The sequence below is a fragment of the Balaenoptera physalus genome (genome assembly GCF_965194825.1).
Source record: "Balaenoptera physalus genome assembly, chromosome: 5".
In the NCBI taxonomy this organism is placed as follows: Eukaryota; Metazoa; Chordata; class Mammalia; order Artiodactyla; family Balaenopteridae; genus Balaenoptera; species Balaenoptera physalus.
Window position 1 is genome coordinate 57,162,888 of NC_138884.1, and position 15,327 is coordinate 57,178,214.

At 42.1% G+C, this 15,327-nt stretch overlaps 1 protein-coding gene across 2 annotated transcripts; it reads right to left on the minus strand.

Moving 5' to 3' along the window:
* Window positions 1-3,721: 3,721 nt before the first annotated feature.
* CCNG2 (cyclin G2) lies at window positions 3,722-15,087 on the minus strand. 2 transcript variants are annotated; one of them, XM_082463910.1, is made up of 8 exons: window positions 12,435-15,087; window positions 11,319-11,456; window positions 10,511-10,648; window positions 8,807-9,057; window positions 8,531-8,609; window positions 8,331-8,429; window positions 5,847-6,052; window positions 3,722-5,004 (listed from the first exon to the last, which is right to left on the minus strand). In XM_082463910.1, exons 2-8 carry the CDS (start codon window positions 11,454-11,456, stop codon window positions 4,881-4,883), a joined length of 1,035 nt encoding a protein of 344 aa, XP_082320036.1. In that variant the 5' UTR covers window positions 12,435-15,087; the 3' UTR covers window positions 3,722-4,880. The 2 variants fall into 2 exon arrangements, with proteins under 2 accessions (XP_082320036.1, XP_082320037.1); XM_082463911.1 differs by lacking the exon at window positions 12,435-15,087 and adding an exon at window positions 11,539-12,424.
* Between the last annotated feature and the right edge of the window lie 240 nt (window positions 15,088-15,327).

The following is a 15,327-nucleotide window of genomic DNA, read 5'->3' on the forward strand; positions in this document are numbered from 1 at the left end:
TGGTAGGATAAGAAAAATATAGAGTTTTATGGAAACAGGTAGCACTGACAAGGAGACGGAAGTAAGTAAGTAAGTAGGTAAGTTCCAGAAAGATTTCTTGGAAGAAAACACATTATCACAACCTTTAAAAAATCATATTATTTGCTGTAAATTATTTGGTTCTGGGCTAGAATGTAAGTTGCATGAGAGTAGGGACATTGTGCGTTGTGTTTGGTTTTGTATATCAAGCCCTTAGTGTGGTACCTGACACATAAGAGGCATTCAAATAGCTGGTGGTGAATGAGAGAATGAAGCGACTCCTAAGGTGGTAAGTAGGAGTTTTCCAGATAAGGGTGACAGGAAAGGTGTTCCAGGCAGATGAAGGAGTGTGCATGGAGTCACAGGAGGGAGCGAAAGCATGGTGAGTGGGAGGAGCTGAACTGCAACGAGGCTGGAAAGCGTGTGGATGTGGATGCCGTGAGAGATGAAGCTGAGAAGAGACCAAATCAAGTAGGGTCTTGGAAACTGTGCTAAGGAGTCTGAACTTGATGCTCAGGAGTGATGTTGAAACCAATAAGGATTTTAATCAAGGAAATGATATAATCAGTATGTGTTTTTTAGAGTTCATTCCTTATTCTGTCAATACACTAATAACTCAAATCCATTTGAAGGAAAAAAATGGATACTGCACATAAGCATAATTAGAAAAAAAAGTCATCTGTCATCTCACCACTCAGAAATAACCGCCATTTGACTATAAATAACAAGCAACCTGTCTCAGCTATCTATTTACTGCTGTGTAACAAACCACCCCAAAACCTAGTGGCCTAAAATAAGGATTTATTATTTTTCAAGAGTCTGTGGGTTAATTAGGATCAGTTGGGTGGTTCCCCCACTCCGTGTGGCTTAGCTGAAGATGCTCATGCAAGTTGTGTTCAGCTGGGAGTTTAGCTGAGGCTGGAACATCCAAGATGGCCTCCCATCTCCAAGAGCCTCTCTCTGCCTGGGTGCTCTACTATCAGTAACCCAACCTGCTTCTTTGCACCATGGTGGCTGGCTTCCAAGAGGGATAAAAGGGAAGTTCTTGAAGCCTAGGCTTAGACATGCACTGAACTTCTTCCACTGCACATTAGTAGGCAAAGCTAGGCACAAGGCCAGCTGAAATTCAAGGGGAATGGAATCCACCTCTTGATAGGAAGAGGAGCATGTGTGCACAGGGATGAGAGGACTCATGGGCTATTGGGAAACTATCTACCACACAATCCAATTTGCTAACCACAAAGCAAAGTTGTTGACCGTTTCTGGTATAAATAGTTAGAAAAACTGAGGTCAAGTGACAAATGCAAAGTACATGGTGTTTGGCCATGTAAGAATCTGATAAGTCGGTTGCTTAAATAAGCTGGCACTTGGCATGCATGCCACGGAAGGTGGGAGGCAGTGGGGAACATCATATTAGAACCCAGTGTGCAGTGAAAGAAAGTGAAGGAAAAAGGCAGATTCTAGACCAAGAAAATGGTTAAAATTGTATTCTGGAACCAATGCCTGTACACTTAACCTGAGTATTAACTCCAAGCATAACAGGTGAATGAAACACATTATTTGTCCAATCTCGCTTCCTGAGAGTCAAATGGGTGGGGACCAAGGGGTCAGGGAGAGTTGTATTTCAGCATGCACTTTGGTAGAAGCAGCAAAGTGTGCACACCACATCCTAGGAAATGACAGAATTGAAACCTGAAAAGCCAAATCTCTTGCCAAATCAAGGAGCAAGTATGAGACCAAAATGACAGCCTTCTCCTCACCTCTGCTGTGAATGGGGCAGGAGGCTTGATTCTCAATTTTATTCATCACAATTATGGGAAAGCCAACTGGTTGAATGGCCCGAGAAGGGCATAACCAGGCTCCTGGACTTGTCTGTGAGTCTACTTCGAACGCCTAAAGACAAAGGACGGTGCCTCTCTAGTCCTACCTGTCTTCCTCATCTCCACTGCCATCACCTTAGTTCAGTCCTTCATCACTTATTGGGTTTTTGCAGGACTCCTGATTGGTCTCCCCATTACGTTATTCATCTCTACCTGCTCCATCTTCCACATAGCTGCCAGTTACCTTTTTTTAATACCCATTTTATAGCTCTAGGAAAAGGCAAGGAAAAGAAAGACCAGAGAAAGGTGCCATGTTCTGATTAGGAAGAGGCTTGTATGTCACAATATAGACTTTATCCTGATTGAGAGGTACCTACTGAATAATTTTTCAGGAGAGACAATCAAATTTGCATATTTTTTAAAGTTTTGCATATTTCAAAAGGATATCCAGGCAGCAAGGGGATCAGAAGTAAGCCTGGAGACTGAGAGATGATTAGGATATTGTACAATAGTAACCCTGCTAATAGAGAACAGGTCTGAGCCAAGCCAGTGGCAGAAAAGTGGAGACAGAGTAGATACACAGCATAAATGATAAATGGTGACCTCCAGGTCGGAGGTAGCAGGCAAGAAGAAATGAGGAAATCACCTAAGTTTCCAGCTCGAGTAGATGGAATACCTACTCTCAAAACAGACACACAGGAAGAGCAGGTTTGGGCGTAATCAGAAACTTCCAAGTGGGACAACCAGTTTTGAATAAGATAGGTTGGGAGTTCGGGAAAAGGGTCTAAATACAATGAAAACCAGAAAGGAGAACAGATGAGGTCACATGTGGACAGATTCACACAGAAAGACCACGTAGTAAGAAAAGCAATAAAACCCTAGAACAACTGAAGAGGGTTCAAGACTTGCAAAGCCACAAATAACTTTTACAGCTCAACAAATCAAAAACTGAAAGCAGAATATATTGTCTACTATTTGCCAAAATTGCTTCATAAGAGAGTGGGGGTCATTCAAGCAGATTCTCCACTAGGAGGGTAGGAAAACATGTCCCTATTGCCAGGGGAGAAGAAGTATTACGTGAAAACCATATTCTGTATATCTCATTTTCTAACCAACTAGAGCAAACAAAGGTCTACAAAACCAAACTAGATAGGGAAACCCATGCAAAAAAAAAAAAAAAAAAAGGGTGGTGGAGGCCACCACTTGCAGATCAAGCCTAAAGCTTGGGAAAAAAGATCCAAAGAGCTAGAGGCTGGCAAGGTCCAGTCAAAGCTAACTCCCCTAGTGCTTATTCACCAAGCGACCTTCTGAAGAGAATTTGGCTTGTCTGCAGAGAGAGAAACTGTACTAACCTGCCAACGTGAGTATTCTGGTCTACTTGATACCTTTTGGCTTTCGCTATAAACTAATAGGCATTCAGTTAATATGTCGCTCTTTTAATATGAGTACCCCCCCGAGAGAGGTCAACTCTCCAGTGACAGATTCACTTTCAGTATCTCCAAGGCTCAGGGCCAAACTGCAGTGAGGAAATACTACCTGGAGGACTTCTGGTAACCAGAGACAGGGCTTATCCTGGAGGCGCTCCAGCCTCACTTCAAGCCTCCCCTCTGAAATACAGCAAGCACCTTTTCTTTTTCACCAAAAAGTTAAAAATTAAAATGTGACTGCAAACAAGGAGTACAATTCATTAATATTTTTATTTTGAGTTGTAATCTATTATTACTTCAAAAAGATTCACTTCAAAAAAATCCAATGGAAAAAAAAAAAAAATCCAATGGATGCTGACTTACCAATAAAAAATTAAGTCATCATTATATGATTTATAATACAGAATACACAATAAATTATATTTACATGCAATGACTAGACTATCACACACACGGTAAAAAAATACAGGATTTTTATGTACATTTTTAAAGATTTACATTTTCATATACAGTTTATAAAGTTTAAAAAAATTCTCTGTACTAAATCTCATGTGTACAGAGTTTATAAATCCCTATTCTTATGGCTGTACCACCACACAGATACACTTAAAACTATAATACTACAAACACTTAGTTTTTTTTTTTTTTACACTTCATATTCAGTCTTGGCACCCTTGTACAATACCATTATTTCTGAAACGTGAATTACAAAGGAAATACAATGTAATCATGCAGACTTTTTTAATAGAAGAAAATGAGACAAAATGTGCTACTAGATCAACATTTATCAATTCCATAGTTACCTAGTTCTGTTCAACTTGCTGCACTGCTCTCATATAGGTACATGCAAAACTAGATTATGGATTGTTTTAAAAACATTAAAATAATACTATAGTCTGACAACACTTAGGCATTAGGAATGCAACTATCATCCAACAACCCTAGTCTGTTGCTTATTTCTGTTTTGGCAGAAACCTCAAAGAAATGAAGATATTACATACTAAAATTCACAGAAATGTCAACATTATAATTCCTAAGTTTCTAGAGTCTGCATCAGATAGAACACTGATCATTTAAAAAAACAAAAAAACAACAAAAAAAAAGGTTTTTGACATTTAAGAGTATATTCTCTGCTCTGAGAATGGAGGGGGAGAGAGAGAGATCTAAGATAAACCATTAAAGGATTATCCATTGTCCCTGCAAAGGAAGCACTTGCACACTCCCAATCGGTTTCAATAAAGACACCTGAAGGCTTTATAAAAAAGTTGCAGCTACACTATTCATCTTTAAAAATCTTCTTGAAAAGTAATAAATTGAAGGTATCAGCACAGCACCTTCCCTCCTCCCCCATGTAGCTAAAGATCAAGGAGAAAAATAAAGTGCCAGTGTCTGAAGTACTGTTAATTGTTTAAGAGGCACTAACCCATTTGATGGCTTAGGATTAAATATGAAAATAGGCCAGATCTGATCCGAATAATAAATAGAGGGTAGGTATTCCAGAGTCTATGCAATTCCTGCCTAGATGGGGGCTGCACCGGGAAGCTACCTACTCCCCCATTTATTGCTTTGAAACCTGTACACACGCGTTAATTTTGGACCCGGGACAGTGAGATTTCTAAGACGGAAAGCACAGTGTCTGTGCCACTTTGAAGCTGAAGAAGAACGTGCGCCCCTGATCGCCGTGAGGGGAGCTGCTGAGGCTCTCCTCTCCACAGCTCATATCTTCACAGGAGTCCTCGCTAAAAGGAACAAGAGACAGACAGAAGGATCCCATCATTTAGAACACGTTTCAAGGTCGTACAGGCAAACTTAAACTGCTGAACAAGCAGCTCTAGTCTCAGGATTTTTACATTCAAAATTTAAGCGCTACAGAGACAAAAATTTAACTTAGAAGGACTTCCTAAAGTGAAGTGTATTGTAATCTCCTTAGAAAATACAGATTTGCTTAAGAGGTTTACACAAATTACCACTTGCCAAACTATTATTCTTGTACCAAGTAATAACTCTGTCGGCAACTAACTATAGAATTCTAAGTATTTTAAATCCAATAAACGCAAACTAATGACAAAGATCTCCTATCATATAGTTTTGTTTTGTTTTTTTTAATTTATTTATTTATTTTCGGCTGTGTTGGGTCTTCGTTTCTGTGCGAGGGCTTTCTCTAGTTGTGGCAAGCGGGGGCCACTCTTCATCGCGGTGCGTGGACCTCTCACTATTGCGGCCTCTCCCGTTGTGGAGCACAGGCTCCAGACGCGCAGGCTCAGTAGTTGTGGCTCACGGGCCTAGTTGCTCCGCGGCATGTGGGATCTTCCCAGACCAGGGCTCGAACCCGTGTCCCCTGCACTGGCAGGTGGATTCTTAACCACTGCGCCACCAGGGAAGCCCCTGTTGTTGTTTTTTAATAAAGAAAAGAAGTGGGGAGAGGGGGGTACACTTCCAAACTATTGCCTATTTTAATAAAACTATTTCTGGTTAATTTTCTTACCCAAAGAAATGATGGTATCAGAGGTAGGGGCTCTGATACACAAACATCAGTAACATTTAGTCTGGGGTAGTCTCATTAGTCAAGGAACCTGCTTACCTTTCACTTTCATCAAAACACCCCACCTCCGGTATTGTGGGCAACTCAGGAACACTATAGTAGCTATTGTGGAGGTTCTGGGCTGTGCGCCTTGAAACAATCCAAACCAACTTCTTAAGATCTGGTTTGCAACATTCAGGAGAAGAATATTCAGCTAGGCATTTAGAAACTAACTCCCTCCAGTAAACAAACTCGGAGTCATTAACCTGAAAAAAATATTTAAATGAAGAGGTTATGACAGCGGTTCCCAAACCTTGCCGCACCTTGGAATCACCCTGCGATGCTTAAAAAATACTGATGCCTGGCTCCCACCCTCAGATACTCTTATTTAATTGATATGAGGTGTCATCTGGGCATCAAGGTTTTTTAAAGCTCCCCAGGTGATTCTAATGTGCAGTCAAAATCTGGTAACCACTGCTTTAGGGGAGAAGCACCACAGGTATAAATCATTTACATAGGACTCGATACAGAGAATACTCTGCCTATCTTAAGAAAGCACACTAACCTAAAAACACTAGGTCTGTTAATAAATCAATTATCAAGTATATACTTTGATAGTCGCAATGCAAAGGAATTTAACATAATTTACGTTTCTGTAACATAGCATTACTTGGATTGCTAAAATACGCATTTACATTAAGACACCAGACATATGCAAATGGAGAAGTTGGCAGTGTGAGAGAAGAGGAATTCCCCCAGAAGGGCACAGTTCCTCCACCACTGGGGAGTGCCCCAATTTATTTCATGGAATCAATTTTCACCGAAGATGTTTCCAAATGACATTATTATAAAAGGTTTAGATTCAAACTAGTAAATTCGTGCTTAAAACAAAAGCTGGAAGTTATGTATTAAAACAAAATGTTTCACGTTGCATGTACTTGACCACAAAACAGATGATGATTTTATATCATCTTGGCCTCCATTTCCACCTAATCCAGTCACATCTTAATCCCCTGGCAGCCTGGCTTCTATCACTCTCTTATTCTCCTGACATCACCTCCTACATCCCCTACGTGGGGAAACCGCCAACACTGAAAACCCAGAGTTTTAATCAACCCCTAAGCAGAGGACTCCCAAGAATTTCTTATGGTTTCAACTATTATTTCCTCATGAGAAATTGCTAATCTCAATCTCCAACTATAGTTTATCTGGAGTTTTTAGTCCAGACTGCCAAGTATCTGCTAGACATCTACCTATCTGAAAGGTATACAAGTACCTAAAATCATACTTCTTTGATCACAATTAACTTCTCTCCAATTTCCCTCAATGGTACCAATATTCTCTCCACCATTAGGTCCAAATCTTGGTCATTCGTGACTCCTTGCCTCATTTCCATGCTTGGCCTCTAAAAACCACTGAGTTGGGTGTACTTCCTCCTGCCTGTGACCATCACCTGGATATTCTATCTACAAACCGACCCCAAAATGATTCCCACACCCTTCTAGTCCACCAGCTTCCCGGCCGCGAGCCTCTGCTGCCCGAACCAGGTTCCCAGTCACTGTGCCTCTCACGGTCTACCCTCCTTCCCTGCTAACCACATCCCAAAGTATTCCCTATGCTCAGAGACACAGACCCTACGGGACCGCGACACAGAACAGTAAATGACAGAACACCCTGCTTCGTGTTCAGTTCCATACTTCTCCAACTAGACTATCAGTTTAAGAAAAAGGACTGTGCTTATGTTTGGTTTACACCTCTTTATGATTGAAAAAACTTACCAGGCTGGCCTGACAAAGGAGTTTCAAAGAAAAACATAGCTGATGTTATCTTGGTAATGCTACTAAAGGGACGATGATTAGCCTACAGATGTAATGGGATGCTATTCGTGCATTTACTAACTCTACTTCTTAATGTGCATTTTATTTATTTTTAATAAATTTATTTTATTTATTTTTGGCTGTGTTGGGTCTTCGCTGCTGCACACAGGCTTTCTTTAGCTGTGGCGAGTGGGGGCTACTCTTCGTTGCAGGGCACGGGCTTCTCATTGCGGTGGCTTCTCATTGCAGAGCACGGGCTCAGTAGTTGCGGCTCGTGGGCTCTAGAGCGCAGGCTCAGCAGTGTGGCGCGTGGGCTTAGTTGCTCCGCGGCATGTGGGATCCTCCTGGACCAGGGCTCGAACCCGTGTCCCCTGCATTGGCAGGAGGATTCCTAACCACTGCGCCACCAGGGAAGCCCTTAATACGCATTTTAGAACAATGTGCATGGGGCAATGTAGACCGCTGTATTACCAACTGGCAAGAAGACTACAGAAGGGATGTCTAAACGTGGAAAGAAGCTAGCCTAAGTGACCAGGTTCCCTTCCAGCTTAACACTGTCTGGGTTGAAGCTGCATTTGTAGAACATCAACACTTAAGATACAAGAATAAATGAGTAAAAGTTAAGAGCCCCATAAAGTGTTACTTAATGATTAAGTCACCACAGAAAAAATAAAATAAAACACTAGGAAGAAACTTGCTTTAAAGAATAAGTTCTGAAGATATTTACCTTGGAATGTTTTTTAACAAGCAGGAGAATTTCCAATAATTCAATGGATTTCAAAGTTTCTACTTCCAAATTGAGAAGGCACAAAGCTAATACAGATGGCTACAAGAAAAAAAAGAAAAATAATTTTTTTAATTCAAAATAGAAACTGCGGGGGAAAAAACAGAAACTGTGAGATATATATAAGAAAGAAATTGACTTACTTTTGCTTTTGAAAAGATAAGTCTGCAGCAGCAAGCTTTCAGCTGAGCTTCCAGTTTATCAAGGCTCAGTATTTCTTTCCTATACAATGAAAAGAAAGAACAAAATATTTATTTATTAAACTTCTAAAGATTTAAACAATTCTAAGCATTTGTCATTAAAAGTCCAAGCTGAAAGTTTGGAGCAGGTAAAAACATAAATTTCACTAGCGTTCTAATTCTTCACTGTTACTTATAGCAATGCCGAAGTAGAAAATCTTAATTTTTAATCTCACTGACCTTTCTGAAGTATGACAAAGTACTATAGTATGGTATAAGTGCAAAAAGTTTAAGGCAGTAGTAGCTTCCAATTCATAGTGCAATTTTTCTGAAATTATTTTTTCCATCCGTTTTATGTCAGAAGCAGTACATTTACATTGGCTAATCCGGATTACATCAAGAGTAGACGGAATATTGCATTCTTCTTCAACTATTCTAGCAGCCAGCAAAAAACAACAGACTCCAATGCAAGACAAATGTTTAGGTTTCACCTGAAAAACAAAGAACAAAAGATTTCTTCCAACAATTGTCACTTTAACTTAGCAAAGCAGACACTTAAAAGAATATTGTAATGAGCCCCTATTCTTAAGACAGAACACAATCAAGCTGCTTCCCTGTACTTACCCTTACACACAGTTATACTTAATCGTTTTTACATTTTAAGCTGTCTTAACCTCCCTTTAAAAAACAAAAAAGACATTTTGAGCATTTAAATTACTTAATTTAAATGCAGGTAAAAATTGTTAATGCAAGTTCAAAAGCTAGGTTTCTCACAGAGTTATACATTATATTTCAAACTTATGAAATTCATAATAGTACAACCTCCCCCAAAGTAAATTAAGCCTTCCAACACCAAGAAAATATACTTCTTTGGATATAAAAATAATACATTCATCTTTGTATCTTCTTATCTATTTAAGAATCATCCCATACTTCACTGCAAATTTCCCCAAGAGAGATATTGCATCAGATGAGCAGAGTAGAGCTTATGTACAAGCTGCCATGGACAGATGGCTTCCCTTTTCAGTGCCCTGAAAACTGACCCAGCAGCTGACAGCAATCCTACTGGCAGAAGTATCACCACATTTAACAGTTACTGGTAATTGGTTTTTTTTTTTTAATTTATTTTTTATTGAAGTATAGTTGAATTACAATTTAATTACTGCTGTACAGCAAAGTGACTCAGTTATACATATATATACACATTCTTTTTCATATTCTTTTCCATTATGGTTTACCACAGGATAGCGAATATAGTTCCCTGTGCCATACAGTAGGACCTTGTTGTTTATCCATTCTATATGTACCAGTTTGCATCTGCTAATCCCAAACTCCCACTCCTACCCTCTCCCACTCCCCTCCCCCTGGCAACCACCAAGTCTATTCTCTATGTCCCTGATTCTGTTTCTGTTTCACTAATAGGTTCATTTGTGTCATATTTTGGATTCCACATATAAGTGATATCATATGACTTGCTGGTAATTGTTAATAAGACAGTGGCTCCCTGCTTGGAAAAGACTTCTCATAGTGAAGGCAATAGGTCACCTTTAACATACTGCTATACTTCCACTTGCCACGTTTCACGTGTTTAAAAACACCTAGGCTCAGAAGAAACATAACGGAAGATGAAAATATGAAAACCTCATTTTGAGAGCTATGTATATAGAAACACCTAAAAAAACAGTAGTCTTCATTTTTTCACATCTTTAAAGAGAAGGTATGTAAGAGGTACAGGAAAACCTAACTTAAGATACAGTAATATGCTTACTTTTGTAGTCTCTTAATCTGGACTAAAGATCACAATTCCAAAAATTAAAAATGTTTATCTATAGTGACATAATTACATTCATTTGCCAAATATTTACTGAATCCTTGTATTCTAGGCATCGTGCTAGGCACTGGGTATAAAAAAATGAAGTTTTATTTATAAAAACGATGAAATACCTTCATAAGAGCCAAGAATCTGTCTAAAATATTGACAGCCAGGACAAAAGTTTCAGTGCAAGATCCAAAAAAGTTGGTTAAACTCCTTAAATCTTCTACTTTGGCATTTCTCAATCTTGGACACAAAGTGTTATCATTCTGCAACAAAAACCAAGAGCCAAAGTTTATGATTGTCTTAGAACTAGAATGGACAATACACAGAGTTAGATTCAAATAAGGTAATTTTTTCCCCTGAATCTTCAAGAACATGGGGGACTATCACTTAACCAAAGCACTACAGTTTTTCAGATACAAAATGTGTACACAACACTGCTTTTTAAAAATATACATCATAAAAGACATTCAGCAATTCAATATAAAGCAAACTGTTGCCACACTTCCAGAGGATAAGAGCAAATATAATTCAATTCCTTTGTAATGGACATCTAGAAGGTTCCTTGCTTGTTTTCTTTAAAAAAAAAAAAAATCACTTAAGAGCCTACTATACAGAAGTATTGCATAGGCAGAGGGTATTTCCACAAATGACCTGCTCAATTCCCAGGGAGTCTCCCACCCTGAAGCTGCAGGCTGGGGAGTGCCACATTTGAAGCCACACTTCCCTAGATTTAGTATCACTCTCATTTTTGCTAAGAAACAAAAGCATGACCCTGTATTAAGATTCATCTTAGTACTCTAGGACGACCACTTGTGGTCTTAAGAAACTTTGCAGCCTTTAGTCTAGATTCAACTAAAAAAAAAAAAAAAAATTTAAAGTTATCTCCCCAAGCCCTGTCAGCGACTAGAGCAAGTTATCTTTCCTGGGACTTACCTCCGGGGTAGCCTCGATCAAGCTCAGACCTTTTTCTCGAGGTTGGAATCTCTCTTCCTGTTCTAGGTAGAGGTTCAACAATCCGAAGAGCTGGACCCCTTCACGACCGGCCAAGTACTCTGCCCCCAAATCCTTCATCTGTAGCAAAGACACCACACACAGTTAGAATGTATCCTGGAGGAGGGGAGGGGGGGAAGCACAAAAGAGCTGGGGCCAATACCTCCAGCGAGGGGCGCCCCAGCACACCCTGGAGAAAAGCGGGTGAGGGCACCAGTCACGTCCAGCCGAACCCCGGAGCAATCCTCCCCGACCGCCAGGGAGGTGTGGCAGGGGGAGGGGCCGTGGTCACGTCCGCCGGCTAGCGCTGGGTCAGACCGGCCAGCCCCGGTCTCCCAGCCATTTCACAAACAGGAAACTGTCCTCTGGCGGCGGTGTCTGGACGGTCCGCCCCACCTGAAGTCCCGGGGGGAGGGGTTTCTGCCCAGTGGAACGCACCGGGGTCTCCGAGAGCAGCGGGTCCGGGAGGTAGGGGCTTTGCACAACGTGGGGGGAGGGAAAGTCTCGCGACTGAACAAAGAACCGGAGGGAGGAGACTCCCGAGCCCCGCCCCTCCCGCGGAGCCCAGCTCCAGAAGCCCCTCTCGCTGGAGTCCAGCCCCCAAGCCTTCCCCATCCGCTTCGGCAGCGCCTCCTCTGAACAAAACCCGAGTGGCAGAGACCTAGGTCCCAGAGAGCGCTGGGGTGGCGCGGCCCACGGGATCGGGGTCTGGGGACAGAAATCCAGCCCGCCCCGTGCCCAGACAATACCCTTCCATCCACCGATGCCCTGATTCCGCAACTCTGCGGAGACCCGGGGCTGTCAATCCAAGAAGAACCACCCCAGCGAGCCACCGTGACAAAATGAGGGAGGGGGGACACCAAAGAACTGTCTTCAGCCTCCTCGACCCTCCATCCATCCATCGCATCAGCATCTCTCCGCCTCTGGGCGCCCACTGCCACAGGGCTGAGGGCAGGACCGGAATCGCTCCCCAAGCTGAGGGGTGGGCACTCTGACATCGCTCCTCGCAGTCCCGACCATGAACAAAGAAGCTCCGCGGTCCCGGGTGGGCCCACTCACCGTGCTGGAGCCGCGCCTCCACCGGCCCGCGGCGTCACGGTCGGATGGGACTGGGCGCGGCGGGGACGTCCGGACCTGTCTCCGAGGTCAGGGACCCGCCGCCTCAGTGGTGCCCCCGACCTGCATCCGATCCTTCCCCCCTACCACCGCCGCCTCGGCCTCACAGCCCCGGCTTCATCCCGCTCTCCGCGCGCCCACCCTCCGGCTGGGGCGCTGCGCCGGTCCCTCTAGCCCTGCCCCACTATGGGTTCCACCGCCGCTGACGCCGCCACCACCGCGGAGGCCCCAACAAAACCCCTTGTTTTTGTTTTGAGTTTCAGACGCCCCCAAGGGGGCGGGGCACGTGACTCTCCGCGGAGGGATCCGCTGCCTCCTCAACAGACTTTGAAAAAGAGTCCCTCCCTTAAGTGTATGTCTCCAGCCAGCTTTGTGGCCTCCTCAGCTCGCCTTTGCTTTAGTGAGCCACTCCTCCCTCCCAAGGAGGAGGATGGAATCTGGGCACGGCTTTATTCCTCTATTGATCCTACGGAGGAAGGAAAGGGAGTGATAGGCGTGAGGGGCGGAAGGAGATAGTTTCTGGTCGCATTGCACCTTTTAAAGGTCCCCGATTTGTTTTGTTTTCGCTGTTTTGAAAAGTCCGCCCAAAGTAGCGGGCTCCCCGATTGGATATCGGCGGGGGCGAGCAGGATGCTGAAGCTCTGATTCAGTCTCGAATCCGGATTGGCTAACTGATTATCCTTTGAGCCCTCTGATTGGTTTTCACTGTATCCTGCGCTTCTATCTGCCTCAGGGCCTTAGCAACTCTGGTGTCTGGATTGCGCATGCCTGGGTGGACCACTTCGGAGAAATTCACTAACCTGCCCCGGGGTCTGTACCTTCCCACCGTCATCACCAGCACCGCCCCCCCACCCCACCCCCACCCCCGGCCCGGTCCCAAGGGAATACCACGTTTGGTTCTCACCTCCGAAGAGCTAGAACAGCTAGATAACTTTTGTGACAACTTCTTCCACCACGGGAGGGTTTTCTACGTTCCTTCTTTATTTTGTTCTGCAGGTCAATTTTGCGATAACCAGTCAAGTTATTGTAAAATTTTCGGGGTGCTTACTGAAATATTTACGAGTAAAATGCTATCATCTTTGTATTTGCTTTAAAGTTACTGACCAAAAGGAAAAAAAAAAAAAAATGGAGAGGAACTGTGAAACAAGATTGGCAAAAAGAGTTGTTGAAACTGGGTGATGGATACAGGAGGGTTTGTTATACTATTCTTTCTACTTTTGTGTACCTTGAAATTTTTCCGTAATAAAAATAAATATTCAATAAAGGGACTTTTAAAAACAAAAAATTACCTGTGCACATTGACGATGGCAAGTAAACATCTAATAATAGCCTACGTCCTGAGGTTGTACTTGTACTGTTGTTTTAATGAAGACTCAGAGAGGCTTCTTGGTCCTTGGTCACCCATAAATTATCATTTATTGTCCATTACAGAGTTGTTATTAAGAGGCGACACCTCTCCTGAGGCGGGGCAAAAAGCAAAGCAAAGAGTGCCTTAGGCTGGAGAAAATTTCACGTGGAATATCTTTGGGGGATGTAAGAGGCTCTCCTCCAACGTTTATAGTTATTTTCTTTACTTTCTCTTGCTTCAGTTCCTCGCTGGCCATCTGCTAAATATGCAAATCGGTAAATAACACTTTCTCGAGTTCTACTCTAAATAATTAGCCCTAAGGAACTGATTTCTCTTTTCTGCCCTTCTGTATGTTTTCTGTGAATTGTTTGGTTACTTGTAAAATTGTTTGGTTACTTGTAAAATATGCACGTAACACAGCTTTCACAACAGCTTTTTCTTTTTTCCAGAGCAGCTAAGGAATTTTAGAAATAGATCCCTTTGCATATTAGCTGGGACTAGACATAGATGTCTGGAGCACAGAGCAACTGGGGGGAGGGCAGCTCAAAGAGCTAATCCTCCTATTTCAGAGAGGTGTGGCCTTGTTCAGGGTTTTGGAAATTTAATAAAATTACATTAACAGATGGGGACTTTTTTTCAAGTAAAAGGGCAAAGGTAGAAGAGGAACATAAGATACAGAATAAGTGATGTGAAGAAGGAAATGTAAAATTATGTGGTAGAAGATTTTTTAAATAATAGAAAAGATATAAGACAAAAAGGAAGAAATGGAGAAATTGGCCTTTGCCTACATCACTAACTGTTATAAAGGTCTACAAAATGTATACTATTTATTTTATAATTGTTATTTGATGTATCTTCTAACAGGCAGCCTCTTGAATGAGCAGTTCTCTCTCAAGAAAGCTTTGTAAATGCTGTTGAATTTCCTCCTCTTTGCAGACCCTGTTCAGTATAGAAAAGACTGATCAAGTTCTCTGATATGGAGCCCCTTGTTTTTAGTCCACGTGTCTTTTTAAGATAAAGGAAAGCAATCATTAAAACATAACTGGTCCAGTAATTAAATCATCCTTCTTTTAAAAAAAAAAACACCTCCTTTTAAAAATGATTATCTTCTGGGGGAGAAAATGTTGCAAGTCTTTTCTTTTGACTCTGCTGATTCTTTTTTGTTTTTGGATGTGTGTTAATTTTTTTAATTTCAAAAATTTTTTTAAAGATTTTTTAATGACAGCCTTCCTCCAGGCTTTATTTGTCCTTATCACGTTGGCTCACTTTGCTGCAGTTGTAGGTCTTAGGTATCAAAAAGACATTCTCCCCTAGGCTAATCAGCCTTTACCTGTCAGCTGCCTTTCAGTCTTTGCTAAGCTCTCTTGAGGGCAATTTTCCTTCATCATGTGCACATACAAAATAGGGAATCAGAAATCTGGCAGTCCCCAAGAAGGGCTTGGAGGGGACTTATTATATTTGGTCTTCTGCAGCACACTGATGGAGGTG

Bases quoted from the DNA above. Each gene is read 5' to 3' on its own strand.
- CCNG2 (XM_082463910.1), bottom strand. From the start codon at position 11,456: ATGAAGGATTTGGGGGCAGAGTACTTGGCCGGTCGTGAAGGGGTCCAG. The intron at 9,058-10,510 runs GTATTTCATCGT...TTTGTTTTTCAG, and splicing joins GATTCTTGGCTCTTATGAAG to GTGAAACCTAAACATTTGTC. The intron at 6,053-8,330 runs GTAAATATCTTC...TATTTTTTTCAG, and splicing joins TTGTTAAAAAACATTCCAAG to GTTAATGACTCCGAGTTTGT.